A 24375-nucleotide genomic window follows, 5' to 3' on the forward strand; every position below is an offset into this window, starting at 1 on the left:
CAATTTTAGGTACAGCTTTACAAAGATATTAGTATTTCTTTCATTTCATATACACTGCTCAAAAAAATAAAGGGAACACTAAAATAACACATCCTAGATCTGAATGAATGAAATATTCTTATTAAATACTTTTTTCTTTACATAGTTGAATGTGCTGACAACAAAATCACACAAAAATTAATCAATGGAAATCCAATTTATCAACCCATGGAGGTCTGGATTTGGAGTCACACTCCAAATTAAAGTGGAAAACCACACTACAGGCTGATCCAACTTTGATGTAATGTCCTTAAAACAAGTCAAAATTAGGCTCAGTAGTGTGTGTGGCCTCCACGTGCCTGTATGACCTCCCTACAACGCCTGGGCATGCTCCTGATGAGGTGGCGGATGGTCTCCTGAGGGATCTCCTCCCAGACCTGGACTAAAGCATCCGCCAACTCCTGGACAGTCTGTGGTGCAACGTGGCGTTGGTGGATGGAGTGAGACATGATGTCCCAGATGTGCTCAATTGGATTCAGGTCTGGGGAATGGGCAGGCCAGTCCATAGCATCAATGCCTTCCTCTTGCAGGAACTGCTGACACACTCCAGCCACATGAGGTCTAGCATTATCTGGCAATAGGAGGAACCCAGGGTCAACCGCACCAGCATATGGTCTCACACGGGGTCTGAGGATCTCATCTCGGTACCTAATGGCAGTCAGGCTACCTCTGGCAAGCACATGGAGGGCTGTGCGTCCCCCCAAAGAAATGCCACCCCCCACCATGACAGACCCACCGCCAAACCGGTCATGCTGGAGGATGTTGCAGGCAGCAGAACGTTTTCCATGTCGTCTCCAGACTCTGTCACCTCTGTCACATGTGCTCAGTGTGAACCTGCTTTCATCTGCGAAGAGCACAGGGCGCCAGTGGCGAATTTGCCAATCTTGGTGTTCTCTGGCAAATGCCAAACGTCTTGCACGGTGTTGGGCTGTAAGCACAACCCCCACCTGTGGACGTCGGGCCCTCATACCACCCTCATGGAGTCTGTTTCTGACCGTTTGAGCAGACACATGCACATTTGTGGCCTGCTGGAGGTCATTTTGCAGGGCTCTGGCACTGCTCCTCCTGCTAATCCTTGCACAAAGGCGGAGGTAGCGGTCCTGCTGCTGGGTTGTTGCCCTCCTACGGCCTCCTCCACGTCTCCTGATGTACTGGCCTGTCTCCATGTAGCCCCTCCATGCTCTGGACACTACGCTGACAGACACAGCAAACCTTCTTGCCACAGCTCGCATTGATGTGCCATCCTGGATGAGCTGCACTACCTGAGCCACTTGTGTGGGTTGTAGACTCCGTCTCATGCTACCACTAGAGTGAAAGCACCGCCAGCATTCAAAAGTGACCAAAACAAAAAAATGGAATGTTCCCTTTACCCTCTTTATGTTGGGACAAGGTGAGGAAAATGTAACCCTGTACCACCCGTGTGTGCCGTTAACCACTTTCTGTACCCCTCTCTATATCGGTCTCCTGATCTGTACTTACATCTGCCCAGTCAAAACAACTCCAATCTCCATACTTTTTTTTATTTTTTACCCTAGTCCAAAAATCCTATGGGATTCCAATTATAACATCTTATTAGTATCCAAAAGAAAATCCTATCAGATTTCGGAACCAGTCCTATTCTAGATCAATTGTATAGGGTAGGTTCTATCCTATAGGATAGGATCAAATCCTATAGGAAAGGTTCCAAAATCTGATAGGATTTTTAAAATTATAATCCTATAGGATTTTTTTACTATGTCATTGAGAGGACTCATCTTTGTAGCTGTGCCATTATAGAACCTGTGACAGAATGGGAAGCGCCATTGAGGCTATCTCCATTTTAAAGAAAGACTTCTTCTTCTTCTTCATTTGCTGATTGCTCCCAACTCTTAGGAATCCCACCCAGTTGACAACTTTAAAATGGCGGAAGCCCTCAATTGCAATGTCCATGTTGAAACTGGTTAAATCCACGATGAGTCATCTATCTCTATGATAACAGGCACAATTCCTGCATGTGGGAATTTCTGCATCTGCAGGAACACCTCTTTATACTTCTGTTGGTCCATTTTTAAGCTAGGAGTTGGGGGCCACTCCATTACAGTAGGTTGCAGTAATGCACCATAACGTTGGATGTTAACCTCCGATAAATCCGACAGAAGAAGAAGAGGCGGTGGCAACGACAGTAGCACAGATAGAACAAGGAGCAGTTAAGGTTAGTTATAAATATCTTTGGTGGTAGCTAGGACAGGGGCAAAGGTCCGATTTAGGGCCGAGTAAAACCTTGTGGACAGATTTATTCCTCTCTCAGACTGTCAATGGGGTCAGGAGAAGTGGGACGATAATTCCAATATGTCAGACCTATCGCGCAGTCATCAATCATTAAATGTGTCTGGTTGATTTCTGACTACTCTACTTTCCCTAAAACACTGAATATGGTGACTGTATGTGGATACTTCTATTCACTATATTCTATTATATTCTTCAAATACAACGTTAATTTGGCACCAGACCACACTACTGTTTAATACTAAATGCAGAAAAATTGCATAATAACAATATGGAGCGTAATAATACATTACCGTCATTTTCAGTGAACTGCTTTTTCACCAGATCCGCTATAACAGGGGGGCCGTGTGAAATCTGCAACAGAATGTGATCTCTCAAGATAAGGATGGTTGAACAAAGGTCATCTACACCGGAGTTAACCCTGCAGCTTCCTCGAGCTGCCGCTGCTAAATATGACAACACTTTTTTATTTTCTGTCTTTCACACGTTATAGCGGATCTGTGATGAACCATTGAAAAGGGAATCCAAACGGTCATATTTTTTCAACTGTATATAATTGCAAACTAAAACTCTCCTGTCTTTTTTACATACAGTGAAATGCTTTGTGTTTGTGTGTGAAAATATCTATTATCCCCACCCCCCTGCTGTATAACCCTGATGGGCTAGCCAATACTTTCTCTCTAACACACACACACACACACACACACACACACACACACACACACACACACACACACACACACACACACACACACACACACACACACACACACACACACACACACACACACACACACACACACACACACACACACACACACACACACACACAGGTGGAGAGGGTCACTCACTCTCAGAACAATAATAACTCTGCTTCAGTCACCCTGGAAACAACTCTACCCCTTTCTGTGGGAGAACAATGAGGTGTGTGTGTGTTTTATCTGTGTGGTAAAATACAGTATGGGCCTTACAGGTCTGCTAACCCTGCAGCATACTTATGTGAACACAAGTTTAGGCCAGGGTTTCCAACTCTGGTGCTGGAGATGTGTGTTAGACGTGCAGAGCTGGGGGAAAAAAGCCTGCATGCCCTGTAGCTCTCTTATAATCTGTTACAGTGGCTAAATTAGAAATTGGCCTTGACAGAAATGTTGCCTTTCGAGGAAAGCTCAGTTTTAGAAGACCTTGACCTCTAAGACATACAGGAATCAGTATTTTACCAACAATAGTAAACAACAAGATCAATGGTATGTATTCAATCATAGACAATACAGTAGCAAAAAAGTTACAAATTCTATGAATACAGTTAATTTGCGAAGTGACAAACATTGATGCAAGATGTGGCAGTATTGCATTCTTATTGCTGTTTACATTACATTCACTACGGTAGAAAGCTTTCATCATGTCTGTAGTTTTCATTACTAGAAAAAGCTATACATGCTATGGTTCAACTGTAGTTGTACATGAAGAAAGGTCTCAGTGCTCAAACATTCTGCTTGACTTCCTCTCACTGTAACAGTGTAATGGTCCTGTGAACACGCACGCACACACACACTCAGACTCGGTCAGTAGTGTCAGTGATGCCCTCCAGCTGCTGTAGAATCATGGACTTCAGTGCGCTGTACCTATGGACACACACACACACGGTATGGTGGTGAATGGTAGTGGCCTTATTACACTTTGACAAAAACTGATTTCATGTTTATATTCTCCTAAAGGCATCTACAAATAAAAGCTTATTGGTTGCGTCCAGAGTTTAGCCAATCTTGGTGTTCTCTGGCAAATGCCAAACGTCTTGCACGGTGTTGGGCTGTAAGCACAACCCCCACCTGTGGACGTCGGGCCCTCATACCACCCTCATGGAGTCTGTTTCTGACCGTTTGAGCAGACACATGCACATTTGTGGCCTGCTGGAGGTCATTTTGCAGGGCTCTGGCAGTGCTCCTCCTGCTAATCCTTGCACAAAGGCGGAGGTAGCGGTCCTGCTGCTGGGTTGTTGCCCTCCTACGGCCTCCTCCACGTCTCCTGATGTACTGGCCTGTCTCCATGTAGCCCCTCCATGCTCTGGACACTACGCTGACAGACACAGCAAACCTTCTTGCCACAGCTCGCATTGATGTGCCATCCTGGATGAGCTGCACTACCTGAGCCACTTGTGTGGGTTGTAGACTCCGTCTCATGCTACCACTAGAGTGAAAGCACCGCCAGCATTCAAAAGTGACCAAAACAAAAAAATGGAATGTTCCCTTTACCCTCTTTATGTTGGGACAAGGTGAGGAAAATGTAACCCTGTACCACCCGTGTGTGCCGTTAACCACTTTCTGTACCCCTCTCTATATCGGTCTCCTGATCTGTACTTACATCTGCCCAGTCAAAACAACTCCAATCTCCATACTTTTTTTTATTTTTTACCCTAGTCCAAAAATCCTATGGGATTCCAATTAAAACATCTTATTAGTATCCAAAAGAAAATCCTATCAGATTTCGGAACCAGTCCTATTCTAGATCAATTGTATAGGGTAGGTTCTATCCTATAGGATAGGATCAAATCCTATAGGAAAGGTTCCAAAATCTGATAGGATTTTTAAAATTATAATCCTATAGGATTTTTTTACTATGTCATTGAGAGGACTCATCTTTGTAGCTGTGCCATTATAGAACCTGTGACAGAATGGGAAGCGCCATTGAGGCTATCTCCATTTTAAAGAAAGACTTCTTCTTCTTCTTCATTTGCTGATTGCTCCCAACTCTTAGGAATCCCACCCAGTTGACAACTTTAAAATGGCGGAAGCCCTCAATTGCAATGTCCATGTTGAAACTGGTTAAATCCACGATGAGTCATCTATCTCTATGATAACAGGCACAATTCCTGCATGTGGGAATTTCTGCATCTGCAGGAACACCTCTTTATACTTCTGTTGGTCCATTTTTAAGCTAGGAGTTGGGGGCCACTCCATTACAGTAGGTTGCAGTAATGCACCATAACGTTGGATGTTAACCTCCGATAAATCCGACAGAAGAAGAAGAGGCGGTGGCAACGACAGTAGCACAGATAGAACAAGGAGCAGTTAAGGTTAGTTATAAATATCTTTGGTGGTAGCTAGGACAGGGGCAAAGGTCCGATTTAGGGCCGAGTAAAACCTTGTGGACAGATTTATTCCTCTCTCAGACTGTCAATGGGGTCAGGAGAAGTGGGACGATAATTCCAATATGTCAGACCTATCGCGCAGTCATCAATCATTAAATGTGTCTGGTTGATTTCTGACTACTCTACTTTCCCTAAAACACTGAATATGGTGACTGTATGTGGATACTTCTATTCACTATATTCTATTATATTCTTCAAATACAACGTTAATTTGGCACCAGACCACACTACTGTTTAATACTAAATGCAGAAAAATTGCATAATAACAATATGGAGCGTAATAATACATTACCGTCATTTTCAGTGAAGTGCTTTTTCACCAGATCCGCTATAACAGGGGGGCCGTGTGAAATCTGCAACAGAATGTGATCTCTCAAGATAAGGATGGTTGAACAAAGGTCATCTACACCGGAGTTAACCCTGCAGCTTCCTCGAGCTGCCGCTGCTAAATATGACAACACTTTTTTATTTTCTGTCTTTCACACGTTATAGCGGATCTGTGATGAACCATTGAAAAGGGAATCCAAACGGTCATATTTTTTCAACTGTATATAATTGCAAACTAAAACTCTCCTGTCTTTTTTACATACAGTGAAATGCTTTGTGTTTGTGTGTGAAAATATCTATTATCCCCACCCCCCTGCTGTATAACCCTGATGGGCTAGCCAATACTTTCTCTCTAACACACACACACACACACACACACACACACACACACACACACACACACACACACACACACACACACACACACACACACACACACACACACACACACACACACACACACACACACACACACACACACACACACACACACACACACACACACACACAGGTGGAGAGGGTCACTCACTCTCAGAACAATAATAACTCTGCTTCAGTCACCCTGGAAACAACTCTACCCCTTTCTGTGGGAGAACAATGAGGTGTGTGTGTGTTTTATCTGTGTGGTAAAATACAGTATGGGCCTTACAGGTCTGCTAACCCTGCAGCATACTTATGTGAACACAAGTTTAGGCCAGGGTTTCCAACTCTGGTGCTGGAGATGTGTGTTAGACGTGCAGAGCTGGGGGAAAAAAGCCTGCATGCCCTGTAGCTCTCTTATAATCTGTTACAGTGGCTAAATTAGAAATTGGCCTTGACAGAAATGTTGCCTTTCGAGGAAAGCTCAGTTTTAGAAGACCTTGACCTCTAAGACATACAGGAATCAGTATTTTACCAACAATAGTAAACAACAAGATCAATGGAATGTATTCAATCATAGACAATACAGTAGCAAAAAAGTTACAAATTCTATGAATACAGTTAATTTGCGAAGTGACAAACATTGATGCAAGATGTGGCAGTATTGCATTCTTATTGCTGTTTACATTACATTCACTACGGTAGAAAGCTTTCATCATGTCTGTAGTTTTCATTACTAGAAAAAGCTATACATGCTATGGTTCAACTGTAGTTGTACATGAAGAAAGGTCTCAGTGCTCAAACATTCTGCTTGACTTCCTCTCACTGTAACAGTGTAATGGTCCTGTGAACACGCACGCACACACACACTCAGACTCGGTCAGTAGTGTCAGTGATGCCCTCCAGCTGCTGTAGAATCATGGACTTCAGTGCGCTGTACCTATGGACACACACACACACGGTATGGTGGTGAATGGTAGTGGCCTTATTACACTTTGACAAAAACTGATTTCATGTTTATATTCTCCTAAAGGCATCTACAAATAAAAGCTTATTGGTTGCGTCCAGAGTTTAGCAGATGTCATAGCGGGTGCAGCGAAATGCATGTGTTACTAGTTCCTGTGTTACAGTTCAGTAAAAATGTTTAAAAAGTACACAAATAATAATCAAAAACTAGAATCAAGAAATAACAAATGTCAGGCAAATCCAGTTGAAAACCCAAATAACACTGTACCAGTTATCCAAAATGCAATCTATGCGAATATACACCAAAACTACCTACTAAGATTGATATGTACAGCAGTATAAATATTACAGTGAGCTATGTCAAGAATCCAGTATATAAATACACGGTGTGTATAAACAGTGTAACAAAAATGCAATTATATACAGTGGTAGAATATTAGAATGCACTATGTAAAGAATACAGTATATTAATAAGAATCCGGTATATAATCCCAGTATATAAATAAGAATCCAGTATATAAATATGGGACCCTGAGTGGCGCAGCAGTTAAAGGCACTGCATCTCAGTGCTCGTGGCGTCACTACAGACACCCTGGTTCAATTCCAGGCTGTATCACAACAGGCCGTGATTGGGAGTCCTATAGGGCGACAGACACAATTGGCCAAGCGTCACCCGGATTTGGCCGGTGTAGGCCGCCATTGTAAATAAGAATTTGTTCTTAACTGACTTGCTTAGTTAATAAAGGTTCAATAAATATGCAGTGTGTATAAACAAACAAAAATGCAATTATGTACAGTAGTGAAATATATTAGAATAATGTCTCATACATGGGACAGCAGCATTGGCTGTGTGTGTTTGTGTATTGGCGTATGCGTGTGTGTCTTCGGAGACTGCAGGTGTCTGTGTGTGTTTTGTGTAAGTGAGTCTATCTTTGTCTCATACTACTTACTACTCTCACTAACTACAGGATGGCTGTTCAGCAGTCTGATGGCCGGATACTCTCCCTCTTTGTCTCTCTTTACCACACCTGCTGTCTGAACCTCTGAATGCTCGGCTATGAAAAGCCAGCTGACATTTACTCCTGAGGTGCTGACCTGTTGCACCCTCAACAACCACTCTGATTATTAGTTGACCATGTTCGTCATCTATGAATGTTTGAACATCTTTTAATTTTTTAAAATTGTATTTCTTTATTTCACCTTTATTTAACCAGGTAGGCCAGTTGAGAACAAGTTCTCATTTACAACTGCGACCTGGCCAAGATAAAGCAAAGGAGTGCGACAAAAACAACAACACAGAGTTACACATGGAATAAACAAACTTACAGTCAATAACACAATAGAAAAATCTGTATACAGTGTGTGCAAATGAAGTAAGGAGATAAGGCAATAAACAGTAATTACAATTTAGCAATTTACACTGGAGTGATATATGACCAGATGAGGATGTGAAAGTAGAAATACAGGTGTGCAAAAGATCAGAAAAACAAAAACAAATATGGGGATAAGGTAGGTAGTTGGTTGGACGGGCTATTTACAGATGGGCTATTTACAGATGGGCTGCAGCGATCGGTAAGCTGCTCTGACAGCTGACGCTTAAAGTTAGTGAGGGAGATATACAGTGCCTTGGGAAAGTATTCGGCCCCCTTGAACTTTGCGACCTTTTGCCACATTTCAGGCTTCAAACATAAAGATATAAAACTGTATTTTTTTGTGAAGGATCAACAACAAGTGGGACACAATCATGAAGTGGAACGACATTTATTGGATATTTCAAACTTTTTTAACAAATCAAAAACTGAAAAATTGGGCGTGCAAAATTATTCAGCCCCCTTAAGTTAATACTTTGTAGCTCCACCTTTTGCTGCGATTACAGCTGTAAGTCGCTTGGGGTATGTCTCTATCAGTTTTGCACATCGAGAGACTGAAATTTTTTCCCATTCCTCCTTGCAAAACAGCTCGAGCTCAGTGAGGTTGGATGGAGAGCATTTGTGAACAGCAGTTTTCAGTTCTTTCCACAGATTCTCGATTGGATTCAGGTCTGGACTTTGACTTGGCCATTCTAACACCTGCATATGTTTATTTTTGAACTATTCCATTGTAGATTTTGCTTTATGTTTTGGATCATTGTCTTGTTGGAAGACAAATCTCCGTCCCAGTCTCAGGTCTTTTGCAGACTCCATCAGGTTTTCTTCCAGAATGGTCCTGTATTTGGCTCCATCCATCTTCCCATCAATTTTAACCATCTTCCCTGTCCCTGCTGAAGAAAAGCAGGCCCAAACCATGATGCTGCCACCACCATGTTTGACAGTGGAGATGGTGTGTTCAGGGTGATGAGCTGTGTTGCTTTTACGCCAAACATAACGTCTTGCATTGTTGCCAAAAAGTTCCATTTTGGTTTCATCTGACCAGAGCACCTTCTTCCACATGTTTGGTGTGTCTCCCAGGTGGCTTGTGGCAAACTTTAAACAACACTTTTTATGGATATCTTTAAGAAATGGCTTTCTTCTTGCCACTCTTCCATAAAGGCCAGATTTGTGTAATATACGACTGATTGTTGTCCTATGGACAGAGTCTCCCACCTCAGCTGTAGATCTCTGCAGTTCATCCAGAGTGATCATGGGCCTCTTGGCTGCATCTCTGATCAGTCTTCTCCTTGTATGAGCTGAAAGTTTAGAGGGACGGCCAGGTCTTGGTAGATTTGAGGTGGTCTGATACTCCTTCCATTTCAATATTATCGCTTGCACAGTGCTCCTTGGGATGTTTAAAGCTTGGGAAATCTTTTTGTATCCAAATCCGGCTTTAAACTTCTTCACAACAGTATCTCGGACCTGCCTGGTGTGTTCCTTGTTCTTCATGATGCTCTCTGCGCTTTTAACGGACCTCTGAGACTATCACAGTGCAGGTGCATTTATACGGAGACTTGATTACACACAGGTGGATTGTATTTATCATCATTAGTCATTTAGGTCAACATTGGATCATTCAGAGATCCTCACTGAACTTCTGGAGAGAGTTTGCTGCACTGAAAGTAAAGGGGCTGAATAATTTTGCACGCCCAATTTTTCAGTTTTTGATTTGTTAAAAAAGTTTGAAATATCCAATAAATGTCGTTCCACTTCATGATTGTGTCCCACTTGTTGTTGATTCTTCACAAAAAAATACAGCTTTATATCTTTATGTTTGAAGCCTGAAATGTGGCAAAAGGTCGCAAAGTTCAAGGGGGCCTAATACTTTCGCAAGGCACTGTATGTCTCCAACTTCAGTGATTTTTGCAATTTGTTCCGGTCATTGGCAGCAGAGAACTGGAAGGAAAGGCAGACAGAGGTGTTGGCTTTGGGGATGACCAGCTGGGGATGACCTGCTGGAGTGCGTGCTATGGGTGGGTGCTATGGTGACCAGTGAGCTGAGATATGGCAGAGCTATATCTAGCAAAAACTTAAAGATGACCTGGAGCCAATGAGTTTGGCGACAAATATAGAGCGAGGACCAGCCAACGAGAGCATACAGGTCACAGTTGTTTGGAGGTTTGTTAACACAGTGTGCAAAGAAGGGCCAGATTTATACAGAATGGTGTCGTCTGCGTAGAGGTGGATCATAGAATCATTAGCAGCAAGAGCGACATCATTGATATATACAGAGGAAAGAGTCGTCCCGAGAATTGAACCCTGTGGCACCCCCATAGAGACTGCCAGAGGTCCAGACAACAGACCCTCCGATTTGACACACTGAACTCTATCAGAGAAGTAGTTAGTGAACCAGGCGAGGCAGTCATTAGAGAAACCAAGGCTGTTGAGTCTGCCGATAAGATGGTGATTGATAGAGTCAAAAGCCTTGGCCAGGTCGATGAAGACGGCTCCACAGTACTGTCTTTTATCGATGGCGGTTATGATATTGTTTAGGACCTTGAGCGGGGCAGAGGTGCACCCATGACCAGCACGGAAACCAGGTTGCATAGCGGAGAAGGTACGGTGGGATTCTAAATGGTCAGTGATCTGTTTTTTCACATTGCTTTCGAAGACTTTAGAAAGGCAGGGCAGGATGGATATAGGTCTGTAACAGTTTGGGTCTAGAGTGTATCCCCATTTGAAGAGGGGGATGACCGCGGCCGCTTTCCAATCTTTAGGAATCTCAGACGATACGAAAGAGAGGTTAAACAGACTAGTAATAGGGGTTGCAACAATGGCAGCAGTTAATTTTAGGAAGAGAGGGTCCAGATTGTCTTGCCCAGCTGATTTGTAGGGATCCAGATTTTGCAGCTCTTTTAGAACATCAGCTGTCTGGATTTGGGTGAAGGAGATGCCGGTGGGGCTTGGGCTAGTTGCTGTGGGGTGTACAGAACTGTTGGCCGGGGTTGGAGTAGCCAGGTGGCAAGCATGGCCAGCCATAGAGAAATGCTTATTGAAATATCGTGGATTTATCAGTGGTGACAGTGTTTCCTAGTCTCAGTGCAGTGAGCAGCTGGACTTTACATTGTCCCTAAACATTTTGGAATTAGTGCTGAAGGGGATGCACATTTCTGTTTAAAAAAGCTAGCCTTTGCTTTCCTGACTGTGTGTATTCGTTCCTGACTTTCTGCTAGTGCAGTTCGCCACAGGGTGTTTTTGTGCTGGTCAAGGGCAGTCAAGTCTGGAATGAACCAAGGGCTATATATATTCTTAGTTCTACATTTTTTGATAGGGGCATGCTTATTTCAATTGATGAGGAAAGCACTTTTAAAGAACAACCAGGCATCCTTCCAGGATACCCGGGCCAGGTCGATTAGAAAGTTCTGCCCGCAGAAGTGCCTTGAAGAACGATCTAGCCTTAATGGCTATGTACTCTTATAATCTCCACCGGCACAGTCAGAAGAGGACTGGCCACCCCTCAGAGCCTGGTTCCTCTCTATGTTTCTTCCTATGTTCCAACCTTTCAAGGGAGTTTTTCCTAGCTTGCTCTTTGGGGTTTTAAGCTGGGTTTCTGTATAAGCACTTTGTGACATCTGCTGATTTAAAAAGGGCTTTATAAATAAATTGTATTGATTGGCTTTATAAATACATTTGATTGACTGAAGCTACAGACAGGATTACATAAGCATTTAAGTAATTTAGCAGATGCTCTTATCCAAAGCCACCTACATTAGTGAGTGGAGACATTTTTCATACTGGTCTCCCTCGGGAAACGAACCCACAACCCTGCATTGCAAGTGCCATGCCCTAACAACTGAACCACAGAGATGGTGTGTGTGTGTGTGTGTGTGTGTGTGTGTGTGTGTGTGTGTGTGTGTGTGTGTGTGTGTGTGTGTGTGTGTGTGTGTGTGTGTGTGTGTGTGTGTGTGTGTGTGTGTGTGTGTGTGTGTGTTGTAGTTTATATCCTCCTTAAGGTGTCCTGTCAACACAGAGTAATGTTGTTCAGTAGGACATTACATTTTGTTGGTGGATGAAAGTCATTCTATTCAGCACAATGTTTACAGAAATAACACACTAACAACACACTAAAAGACAAACCATAGAAACAATATACAATAATGACAAGATGAACATTCAACTTTTACAAGACATCTTCCTCTAACCAAACTAACTGTATCAATGGCACAGCACATTATCCAAGGCAAGTTCTGTATACTGCAGCTAGCCATTGTGTCACGTTCTGCAATGTTTACTTCCTTTAAATGAAAGTTAAAACATAAATTGTGTTGTACAGTACTTTTTGCACAGTTCAGAAATTGTTTTGCGAGAGGAAATGTTGCTCAAGAACACTAAAAACACGTAAAACACGTAAAAACCAAACAAACCCCTTAAGTAAACTTGTTTGTTGTGAAGAGTGACATACTTACTTTCTGGTCAGTTTAGAAATCTCTCTCTCCTCTTCCTCTTTCAGTTTCTCTACAAAGCTATCCAGGACTGGCATCTCAAAATTAATGTACTGAGCCACCTGGGGAGAAACAGAAGTATTGTCATATAACACCTGCAGTATTTTCTCATAACATTAAGTAGGCCTATCATTTATTTTTTACACATGAGTAGAAGAAGCCAAAATGAGAGTAGAATGGTTGGACTCTTGCACACTACGTACTTCCAAATAAACATTTATCAAATATGTTTATATGACGACAGATCTGTCAGATATAGAGTTCAAATGTATTACATTTTGAGTTCGCATCCCAAAATTACACTTTATATAAACTAAGCAGGACCCTGTCTTTCAAAGATAATTCATAAAAATCCAAATAACCTCACAGATTTTCATTGTAAAGGGTTGAAACACTGTTTCCCATGCTTGTTCAATGACCCATAAACAATTAATGAACATGCACCTGTGGAACGGTCGTTAAGACACTAACAGCTTACAGACTGTAGGCAATTAAGGTCACAGTTATGAAAACTTAGGACACTAAAGAGGCCTTTCTACTGACTCTGAAAAACACCAAAATAAATTGCAATGTCCGTACTGTGAGACGCATAAGACAGCGCTACTGGGAGACGGGACGGACAGCTGATCGTCCTCGCAGTGGCAGACCACATGTAACAACAGCTGCACAGGATCGGTACATCCGAACATCACACCTGCGGGACAGGTACAGGATGGTAACAACAACTGCCCGAGTTACACCGGGAATGCACAATCACTCCATCAGTGCTCAGACTGTCCGTAATAGGCTGAGAGAGGCTGGACTGAGGGCTTGTAGGCCTGCTGTAAAAAAGTGCTCAAAAAGTGCTCTTATCTGACGAGTTGCGGTTTTGTCTCACCAGGGGTGATGGTCGGATTCGCGTTTATCGTCGAAAGAATGAGCGTTACACCGAGGCCTGTACTCTGGAGCGGGATTGATTTGAAGTTGGAGGGTCCGTCATGGTCTGGGGCAATGTGTCACAGCATCATCGGACTGAGCATGTTGTCATTGCAGGCAATCTCAAAGCTGTGCGTTACAGGGAAGACATCCTCCTCTCTCATGTGGTACCCTTCCTGCAGGCTCATCCTGACATGACCCTCCAGCATGACAATGCCACCAGCCATACTGCTCGTTCTGTGCGTGATTTCCTGACAGGAATGTCAGTGTTCCGCCATGGCCAGCGAAGAGCCCGGATCTTCTCATTGAGCACATCTGGGACCTGTTGGATCGGAGGGTGAGGGCTAAGGCCATTCCCCCCATAGAAATGTCAGGGTTGCAGGTGCCTTGGTGGAAGAGTGGGGTAACATCTCACAGCAAGAACTGTGAGATGTTAAAAATCTTGTGCAGTCTATGAGGAGGAGATGCACTGTAGTACTTAATGCAGCTGGTGGCCACACCAGATACTGACTACTACTTTTGATTTTGACCCCCAGGGACACATTATTATTTTGACACATCAGGGACACATTATTCAATTTCTGTTAGTCACATGTCTGTGGAACTTGTTCAGCTTTTGTCTCAGTTTTTGAATCTTGTTATGTTCATACAAATATTTACACATGTTACGTTTGCTGAAAATAAATGCAGTTGACAGTGAGAGGACATTTATTTTTTTGCTGAGTTTACATCACAGAAGACTGAAATATAACAAAACCGCTTGACATAGAAACACCGGCGTTTCTGAAATAATGACAACAGACTTTTTGGTTTTTGAAATAATGTTGATTAATTATCAAATTATGAAAAATATGAATAACATTCCACCTATGAGGCCACTAGGGCATTTGATTGCAGGAAAGAGCTACTACATGTTTATTTGCAAGTCCACACAGTGCACCAGAGTCCCATTAAGCTGAAGATAAATACAATGCACCCACATAACTATGATGACACAGCTGTATTGGAAAAACAACAATAACAGTATTTCAATTTGAGCCTAACATTACGCTGAACAGAGGGATATATTCACTGTCAACAATACTGTAGCAGCTGCAATAACAGTCTGCAATTAAACAGCCACTGCCCCAATTGTTAATACAGTCCTAACAGGGAAGTCTATCATCAGCATTCCATTCGATCAAATACCACTGATTATGTCACTGGGATATCGCTTTGTGTCTGTATTTGGAGGGCCACCACAACATGGAGATCCAACCTCTTAGAATACACATACAGTATGAAAGAGAGAGAGAGAAAGAGTGCAGGCTCACGTCATGTGTGACCTCCTCCCCAAGATCCGTCTCCATAATAAAGATTTTGGAGATCTTCTCACAGGGTCCATGAAGCACACGGTACACCAGAGGATACGCACTGTCCTTCAATGGGGTTCTTTCTGCAACACACACACACACACACACACACACACACACACACACACACACACACACACACACACACACACACACACACACACACACACACACACACACACACACACACACACACACACACACACACACACACACACACACACACACACACGCAAACACGTACGCACACACATAAATATACTATTCCATACATACCCAAGCATAAACACACACACACGGCACAAAAGAACGAGATGTGGTCACTTACCACCAGACTCATGGACCATGTAGAGAACAAACTCATCTGATTTATTCTCCACCTGGAGACACAGAGAGTCAGAAACATGACAATCACATCTGAGAAACTAGTGTGTGTGTATTGTGTGAGTGTGTGCTAAAATGTGTGTGTATAACTCACTCTGAACTTTTGTAGCAGCAGGTTGAGGACCTGTAGTGTTGTCATGGAGCTGTTGACTCGGACGTTAGTGACCGACCCAAACGCTGGAGTAAATACTGATGTCTGGCGAGAACACATGCACGAGTGCACACACACACACACACACACAAATACACACACATACATAGCAAATATATACAGTGAAAAGGGCAGTGGGCCCAAAACGGATCTTTGAGGAACAATATAATTTACATTTACATTTCAGTAATTTAGCAGACTCTGTTAATCAGAGAGAAGTATGTGCAGTTAGTGCATTCATCTAAAGGCAACTAGGTGAGACCTCCACGTATCACAGTCATAGTAAGTAAAAACAAATATGCATAAATAAAGCAGATATCAGCAAAGTCAGTGCTATAGTAAGAAAAGACAAGTGCGAGTGTTAGTGGGATTAATCAAGATACTTTTTGAAGAGGTAGGTGTTCAGATATTTCCTGAAAATGGGCAGCTATGTGTGTGTGTGTGCGTACATATGCATGTGTTACCTTGTGGTTATAGAAGTGTCCATTGATGGAGAATCTGTGTGAGCGTAAGTGCTGCAGGTCGGAGTGTGCGTGTGTCTTTGACCTTCTGGTGACCCCCATGAAGGAGGCATCACTCCTGGTTCGCAGCAGCTGGGGGACCTCCTCATCGTCCTCCTCCAGACTACCTGAGGGAGAGAACAAAGAATTAGAACTTCCTCTTCCTGCTGCTCCTCCTCCTTACCCTCATCACCCCCCCCCCCCCCATACTCCAACTCAAAAGTAATGTTTATACAGTGTCTGTACAGGCCATAATACTGTTAGTGTATTTATAGATATGTACAGGACCTTCGGAAAGTATTCCGACCCCTTGACTATTTCCACATTTTGTTACGTTACAACCTTATTCTAAAATTGATTAAATAAATGTTTTTCCACAACAATCTACACACAATATCCTATAATGACAAAGCAAAACAGGTTTTTAGAAATGTTTGCAATTTTTTTTTTTTAATAAATAACAGAAATACCGTATTTACATAAGTATTCAGACCCTTTGCTATGAGACTCCAAATTGAGCTCAGGTGCTGCCTATTTACCTATACAGTATAAGGTCCCACAGTTGACAGCCCATGTCAGAGCAAAACCCAAGCCATGAGGTTGAAGGAATTGTCCGTAGAGCTCTGGGACAGATCTGGGCAAGGGTAACAAAACATTTCTGCAGGTCCCCAAGAACACAGTGGACACCATCATTCTTAAATGGAAGAACTTTGGAACCACCACGACTCTTCCTAGACCTGGCCGCCCGTCCAAACTGAGCAATTGGGGGAGAAGGGCCTTGGTTATGGAGGTGACCAAGAACCCAATGGTCACTCTGACAGAGCTCTAGAGTTCCTCTGTGGAGATGGGAGAAACTTCCAGAATGACAACCATCTCTGCAGCACTCCACCAATCAGGCCTTTATGGTAGAGTGGCCAGACGGAAGCCACTCCTCAGTAAAAGGCACATGCCAGCACGCTTGGAGTTTGCCAAAAGCCACCTATGGACTCTCAGACCATGAGAAACAAGATTCTCTGGTCTGATGAAACCAAGATTAAACTATTTTGCCTGAATGCCAAGCGTCACGTCTGAAAGAAACCTGGCACCATCCCTACGGTGAAGCATGGTGGTGGCGGCATCATGATTTGGGGATGTTTTTCAGCGGTAGGGACTGGGAGACAAGTCAGGATCGAGGGAAAGATGAACGGAGAAAAGTACAGAGAGATCCTTGATGAAAAGCTGCTCCAGATCTCTTAGGATCTCAGACTGGGGTGAAGGTTCACCTTCCAACAGGACAACGACACTAAGCACACAACCAAAACAATGCAGTAGTGGCTTCAGGACAAGTCTTTGCATGTCCTTGAGTGGCCCAGCCAGAGCCCGGACTTGAACACGATGAAACATCTCTGGAGAGACCGGAAAATAGCTGTGCAGCAACGCTCCCCATCCAACCTGACAAAGCTTGAGAGGATCTGCAGAGAAGAATGGGAGAAACTCCACAAATCAGGTGTGCCAAGCTTGCAGCCTCATACCCACGAAGACTCAAGGCTGGAATTGTTGCTTCAGGTGCTTCAAGAAAGTAGTGACTAAAGAATCTAAATAGTTATGTAAATGTGATATATTCCATTCTAAAAAACATTTTTTGATTTGTCATTATAGGGTATTGTGTGTAGATTGATGTGGGAAAAAAACGATTTTAGAAAAAGGCTGGACAAAACCCTGGCATGACCCTGGACAAAACCCTGTCGTTCTCTGTAAACATCAAAGCAGTGACTCCCTCCTGCAGGTTAATGCCCAGAGTACGACCCTACCTCACATAGTAAGCGGCGTAGGTCCTAATCCAGGCACTTGTCATCTCCCTCCTGGACTTCTGCAGCTCACTGTTGGCTGGGCTCCTGCCTTGTGCCATCAAACCCATGCAACTTATCCAGAACGCTGCAGCACGCCTGGTGTTCAACCTTCCAAAGTTTTCCCATGTCACCCTGCTCTTCCGCACACTCCACTGGCTTCCAGTCAAAGCTTGCATCCCCTACAAGACCATGATACTTGCCTATGGTGCGGCAAGAGGAGCTGTCCCACCCTAACATCAGGCTATGCTCAAAACCTACACCCCAAACCGATTGATCACTCTGTTCTGCCACCTCTGGTCTCTTGGCCCTCCCACCCCAACGGGGGGTCAGCTCCCGCTCCGCTCTGCCCAGTCCAAGCTCTTTTCTGTCCGGGCACCCCAATGGTGGAACCAGCTTCCCCTGAAGCTAGGACAGCAGAGTCCCTGCCCATCTTCTGAAAACAACTGAAACCCTACCTCTTCAAAGAGTATCTTAAATAATCCCACAGCAACCCCCCCACACCCCCTTCTCACACTGACCTCCCCACCCACCCCACAAAAAAAAGACTCACTGTTGACTTATTGTATTTGTTGTTGCTCTGACTGCTGATAACTACTTATGGAGGACAAACGTACTTATGACTGTGATATGTGTTTGTCTGACTTAGCTACATTACGTGAACAAAAGTATGTGGACACCTGCTAGTCGAACATCTCATTCCAAAATCATGGGCATTAATATGGAGTTGGTCCTTCTTTGCTGCTATAACAGCCTCCACTCTTCTGGGAAGGCTTTCCACTAGATGTTGGAACATTGCTGCGGGGACTTGCTTCAATCAGCCACAAGAGGATCAGCAAGGTCGGGAACTGATGTTGGGCAATTAGGCCTGGCTCGCAGACAGTGTTCCAATTCATCCCAAAGGTGTTCCATGGGGTTGAGGTCAGGGCTCTGTGCAGGCCAGTCAAGTTCTTCAACACTGATCTCAACAAACCATTTCTGTATGGACCTCACTTTGTGCATGGGGGCATTGTCATGCTGAAACAGGAAAGGGCCTTCTCCAAACTGTTGCCACAAAGTTGGAAGCACAGAAGCGTCTAGAATGTAATTGTATGCTGTAGCATTAAGATTTCCCTTCACTGGAATTAAGGGGCCTAGCCCGAACCATGAAAAACAGCCCCAGACCATTATTCGTCCTCCACCAAACTTTCCAGTTGGTACTATGCATTTGGGCAGGTAGCATTCTCCTGGCATCTGCCAAACCCAGATTCGTTCGTTGGACTGCCAGATGGTGATGAGTGATTCATCACTCCAGAGAATGTGTTTCTACTGCTCCAGAGTCCAATGGCGGCGAGTTTTACACCACTCCAGCCGACTCTTGGCATTGCACTTGGTGATCTTATGCTTGTGTGCAGCTGCTCAGCCATGGAAACCCCTTTCATGAAGCTCCCGACGAACAGTTCTTGTGCTGACATAGCTTCCGGAGGCAGTTTGGAACTCGGTAGTAAGTGTTGAAAGCAAGGACAGATGATTTTTACGCAGTACGTGCTTCAGCACTCGGCAGTCCTGTTCTGCAAGCTTGTATGGCTATCACTTAGTGGCTGAGTCGTTGTTTCTCCTTCACAATAACAGCACTTACAGTTGAACGGGGCAGCTCTAGCAGTGAAGAAATGTGACGAACTGACTTGTTGGAAAGGTGGCATCTTATGACGGTGCCACGTTGAAAGTCACCGAGCTCTTCAGTAAGGCCATTCTACTGCCAATGTTTGTCTATGGAGATTGCATAGCTTGGTTTTCGATTTTATACACCTGTCAGCAACGGGTGTGGCTGAAATAGCGGAATCCACTAATTTGAAGCGGTGTCCACATACTTTTGTATAAAATGTATCTTAAGATGAATTCACTAACTGTAAGTGGCTCTGAATAAGAGCGTCTGCTAAATTACTAAAATGTAAATGTCTGTGTGTGTGTACTTACTGGACAAGGCAGGGTCAGTAGTTCTGTCGAGTATGTTGTTGTTAGATTCTGTCTGCTTTGGAAGAACCTGGGATCTCTCATTCCTACAAACACAAATTATTGACATAACTGATTGGCACTCACATAGGCTTAGTGCATTTGTGTGTGTGTGTGTACCTGTTGACTCCTCCATAGTGGAGTCTCTCGTTGTCGTCGTGCATCTGCAGTCTGATTGGTCGGCGCAGACCCCAGTAGATATTCAACAACCCCTCGACGACCAATGCTTGCTCCTCCTACACACACACACACACACACACACACACACACACACACACACACACACACACACACACACACACACACACACACACACACACACACACACACACACACACACACACACACACACACACACGCGGTGTGTCTGTATAAAACGTGCTGCCTCATGCTCTACTCATTCTCTCACTCAATCACACACGGTCGTGTGGCCAGTCACACACTTGCTCTTCGGACCAGCTACAGGTCTGTCAGTCTCAGAGAAAATTCACCATAGAAAATTCCATAGATCCTACTATCCATGTGGGTTTTCCAACATACGTAGATGTTGGAATATAGAATGGTAATGGTAATGGTAATAGTAAGAAAAAGACACACGTGAGTCCTCGCGACTCATTGATACTATCATTCCTCTAATTTAGTAATTGTCTTACAAACACAACACACAGATCTCTAACCCTCCTGTCTCTCCTCTCTCTCCTCTGTAATATGAAGCATAGATGGCTGCTTCTGCCCCTAACTCACCTCCCCACCATCACTGAGACCTTGGAGGTCCTGGCCCACCAAGCACAGTAATTCTCTCAGTCTCCATCCCAGTGCATCATTACTTTAAGACATGAAGGTCAGTCAACATGGACATTTTCAAGAACTTTGAAAGTTTGTTCAATTGCAGTTTCAAAAACCATCAAGCGTTATGATGAAACTGGCTCTCATGAGGACCGTGTCATGACTTTCCCTCTTGAGTGAGGATCATAGCTGCCAGATCAGCACCCCTCCTCTCTCCCACCAGAGTTTTATACCTTGCAGGAACTCTCTCCCACTCTGCAGAAATGGAAGTTGAAAATTCCTTTGTTACAACAGAGAGATTTTGTTGTACAGTAACATCCAAGATTGGATAATGAAACAATATTTCTGTAATCTAAACATTTGGAATGGTTTGTGGCTATTTAAAGAATAATCATGTCCAACATTTATTGTTTTGTGATATCATGAGAGACATTGTAATGTAAACATTGTAACTTTAAGAGCTTTCACAATATATATGTCATATATCTAAATGTCTAAATATCTAAATGTCATATATCTAAATGTCTAAATATCTAAATGTTGTAAAACTTATATGATTATATGAAACTATTTGTGAGAAGATAAAATGTGATTTTAGGGCCTAGTCAAGTAAAAAAAACCTTGTGACGAAATTCAAATCAGACCAAGTAGGATGACGATAAGCCTGACGTCACGAATGGTTAGACAATTTTAATTTAACCTTTATTTAACTAGGCAAGTCAGTTAAGAACAAATTCTTGTTTTCAATGACGGCCTAGGAACAGTGGGTTAACTGCCAGGGGCAGAACGACAGATTTGTGCCTCGTCAGCTCGGTGGTTTGAACTTGCAACCTTCCGGTTACTAGTCCAACGCTCTTAACCACTAGGCTACCCTGCCGCCCCAATAGAGACCATAAAAACGTGGAGCGGTGGCTGCACGTTGAAATGGTAGGAATTTAAAGCGGTGGCTACGCGGCTGAGAAATGGTTTACAGGTTGGGCATAGACATGAACTTCACATTTCATGTTTGCATATTTAATGCATCAAGATCTATATATAATATATTTTAGGAATACTTGTCACGGCCATCGAAAGAGGTGGACCAAAGCGCAGCGTGGTGAGCGTACATTTTCCTTTTTATTTAAAATGTCGCCAACAAACAAAGAAACAACCATGACGCTTACAGTGCTATAGTGCCACTAACAAAGATAACTACCCACACTGAAAGGAGGGAAAAAAGGGATAAGTATGATTCCCAATCAGAGGCAACGATAGACAGCTGTCCCTGATTGAGAACCATACCCGGCCAAAACATAGAAATAAAGAAACATAGAAAACAAAACATTAGAATGCCCACCCAAATCACACCCTGACCAAACCAAAATAGAGACATAAAAAGGCTCTCTCAGGTCAGGGCATGACAATACTAAAGATTCCAAACTGAGAGCAAGATAAATCCAAATGTGATACAAGTGCCTGATTTGGGCCGGAACACACCGGTACTGAGTACTGGCACCTTAAATTATCTACTGCTTGATTATCGGCAGATAAAAAATATTGGCACAGTACCGGCACCCAAAACGAGTGCTGGCACCCATTTCAGTCCACTTCAACCACTGTCTGAAACAAATTTTACTTCTGAGATTCTGTTCTCTGTGTCGCTGATAAATAGTGCTGAGCGATTAGTGCTTTTTGAGGCCTGTTCGCTGTCAGTTTGATTGAACGAAATTTCGACCGTTATCAACTTCAGTAAAAAAAACAAAACATTAAATACACTTTGCATTATGTGGGTTGAATGCTGTAACAACACAGAATAACACAATAAAGTCCCATGATTGTAGTAACTGCCCATTATACTCCTTATCACTTATTAACCATAATTTATTCACATTTCTTTACTTCAATAAAATATGTGAGTTGTTGTATATTTCATTTGTTTTATTTGATGACTATTATTTCATTCCAAGTCATCATCTCATCTCTATAGAACTGCTGCCTGTGCTGTCTGACAAAATCACTATTTTGTAGTTCTTCAAAGTAAATAATGCATACTTTTATGAACGCTAAATACCAACTATCAATCACTTAGATTGTGTATTTTCAGGTAGAGATACCTCGGGAAGCAACCGCTTCTTTCTATATCACCTCACGATAGCGCATTCTTCTCTGTTCCATAGCAGTAATAAAATAAACACATACAGGTAAAGTAGATGCGCAATGGATTATGCTCATTGTAGTTAATTACCACGTTTTATGAGCTAAACTATGTTGAATATTAGCCTGTTACAAACTACAACTCCCTATAACATCGCACAGTTCAGGCTTGATCCGATTTATCTCTAGAGAAACTGTGCGATGTGCGCATTGAACTCACAGAAGAAAAAATAACAAAATGGAAATCAAATAATTGAACTGAAGTTGGTAAAATAGTTGTTTAAAAACAGAAAAATTACAGAAATTTCAGTTAAATGTCTAAGCACTATTGATAAGTCATTCAGGTCGTAGCTCTAAAAAGAGGCCGGATTTACAATTCCGAGTTGGATAACCGTTCAAAACGTATTTTCCCATTCGGAGCTTGTTTATTTCCTGACTTCCCAGTTATCTTGAATTCACTGAAGTCAAGTTTTTGCGAGTGTGGCACAAATCGTGCTTCATTGACAGCATGGCCAATGTTAAAATGTTTATCATTTTAAACTTGTAAAAGAGCCCAGATGTGGGACCGCCCAGATCTGGGACCACACAGCGATTCCACTGAATAGCAGGCTAGTGATTGTTTTGCAATGCTTGCAGTTAGCCACTGTCACTGATTCCTTCCAAACCACTCATTGTTGAATTTGCGATTTGCTGTGTAATGTTTAAGTCCAATTGCCGATGAGCACCTGTACATTTTATCTATAATTTCTCTTCATTATTTCTCTTCATATGACAAGGATTAAAAAGGATTTGCCAATAGATTGTTGACTTGATTCATGATGATGACTGCTAGCTAAGATTGTGAAAGTATGATGTTTACATGATCAGTCCAATCAACGCTACTGTACATATAACGTGATTTTGACATAATTTTATCTGTGGCCAATGACCTTGAGCCTTCTTGGATGGACACCTCTAGTGTAACTCTATGGCAGCACCCAAGGGGCAATAATTTTCTAGCTCTACCCTTAGACTTGGCAGAGACATAGTGTCCCCATGAGTGATAGAACACTGAGCCAATCACGACACAGAGCTCCGTATTTTCTGCTGGCAAGCCCCACCCACCACCACAGAAAACACTGAGCTAGGCTGAAACACCTGCATTTTGGAGCTGCCTTACTCAAGAAAACAAAAAAGAGACCATGTTTGTATGTGGCTTTATTAACTCAATGATATACACTGCTCAAAAAAATAAAGGGAACACTTAAACAACATAATGTAACTCCAAGTCAATCACACTTCTGTGAAATCAAACTGTCCACTTAGGAAGCAACACTGATTGACAATACATTTCACATGCTGTTGTGCAAATGGAATAGACAACAAGCGGAAATGATAGGCAAT

General features: G+C 42.9%; 1 protein-coding gene across 2 annotated transcripts in view; it reads right to left on the reverse strand.

The window, feature by feature from the left end:
• Nucleotides 1–3503: 3503 nt before the first annotated feature.
• Nucleotides 3504–24375, reverse strand: part of LOC139409195 (Ras association domain family member 4a) — a 69085-nt gene continuing 48213 nt past the window's right edge. Inside the window, exons 4-11 of one of the 2 annotated variants that reach the window (XM_071154017.1) lie at nt 20194–20309; nt 20038–20120; nt 16220–16383; nt 15699–15800; nt 15549–15600; nt 15182–15303; nt 12918–13015; nt 3504–3926 (exon numbers count right to left, since the gene is read on the reverse strand). In XM_071154017.1, coding sequence (XP_071010118.1) covers nt 3857–3926; nt 12918–13015; nt 15182–15303; nt 15549–15600; nt 15699–15800; nt 16220–16383; nt 20038–20120; nt 20194–20309 — 807 coding nt within the window. In that variant the 3' untranslated portion in view covers nt 3504–3856. Of the gene's footprint in view, nt 3927–5741; nt 7077–12917; nt 13016–15181; nt 15304–15548; nt 15601–15698; nt 15801–16219; nt 16384–20037; nt 20121–20193; nt 20310–24375 lie in introns of those variants that run through there. The other variant, XM_071154008.1, reaches the window with a different exon arrangement.

The sequence above is a fragment of the Oncorhynchus clarkii genome, chromosome 1 (assembly GCF_045791955.1).
Source record: "Oncorhynchus clarkii lewisi isolate Uvic-CL-2024 chromosome 1, UVic_Ocla_1.0, whole genome shotgun sequence".
NCBI lineage: Eukaryota > Metazoa > Chordata > Actinopteri > Salmoniformes > Salmonidae > Oncorhynchus > Oncorhynchus clarkii.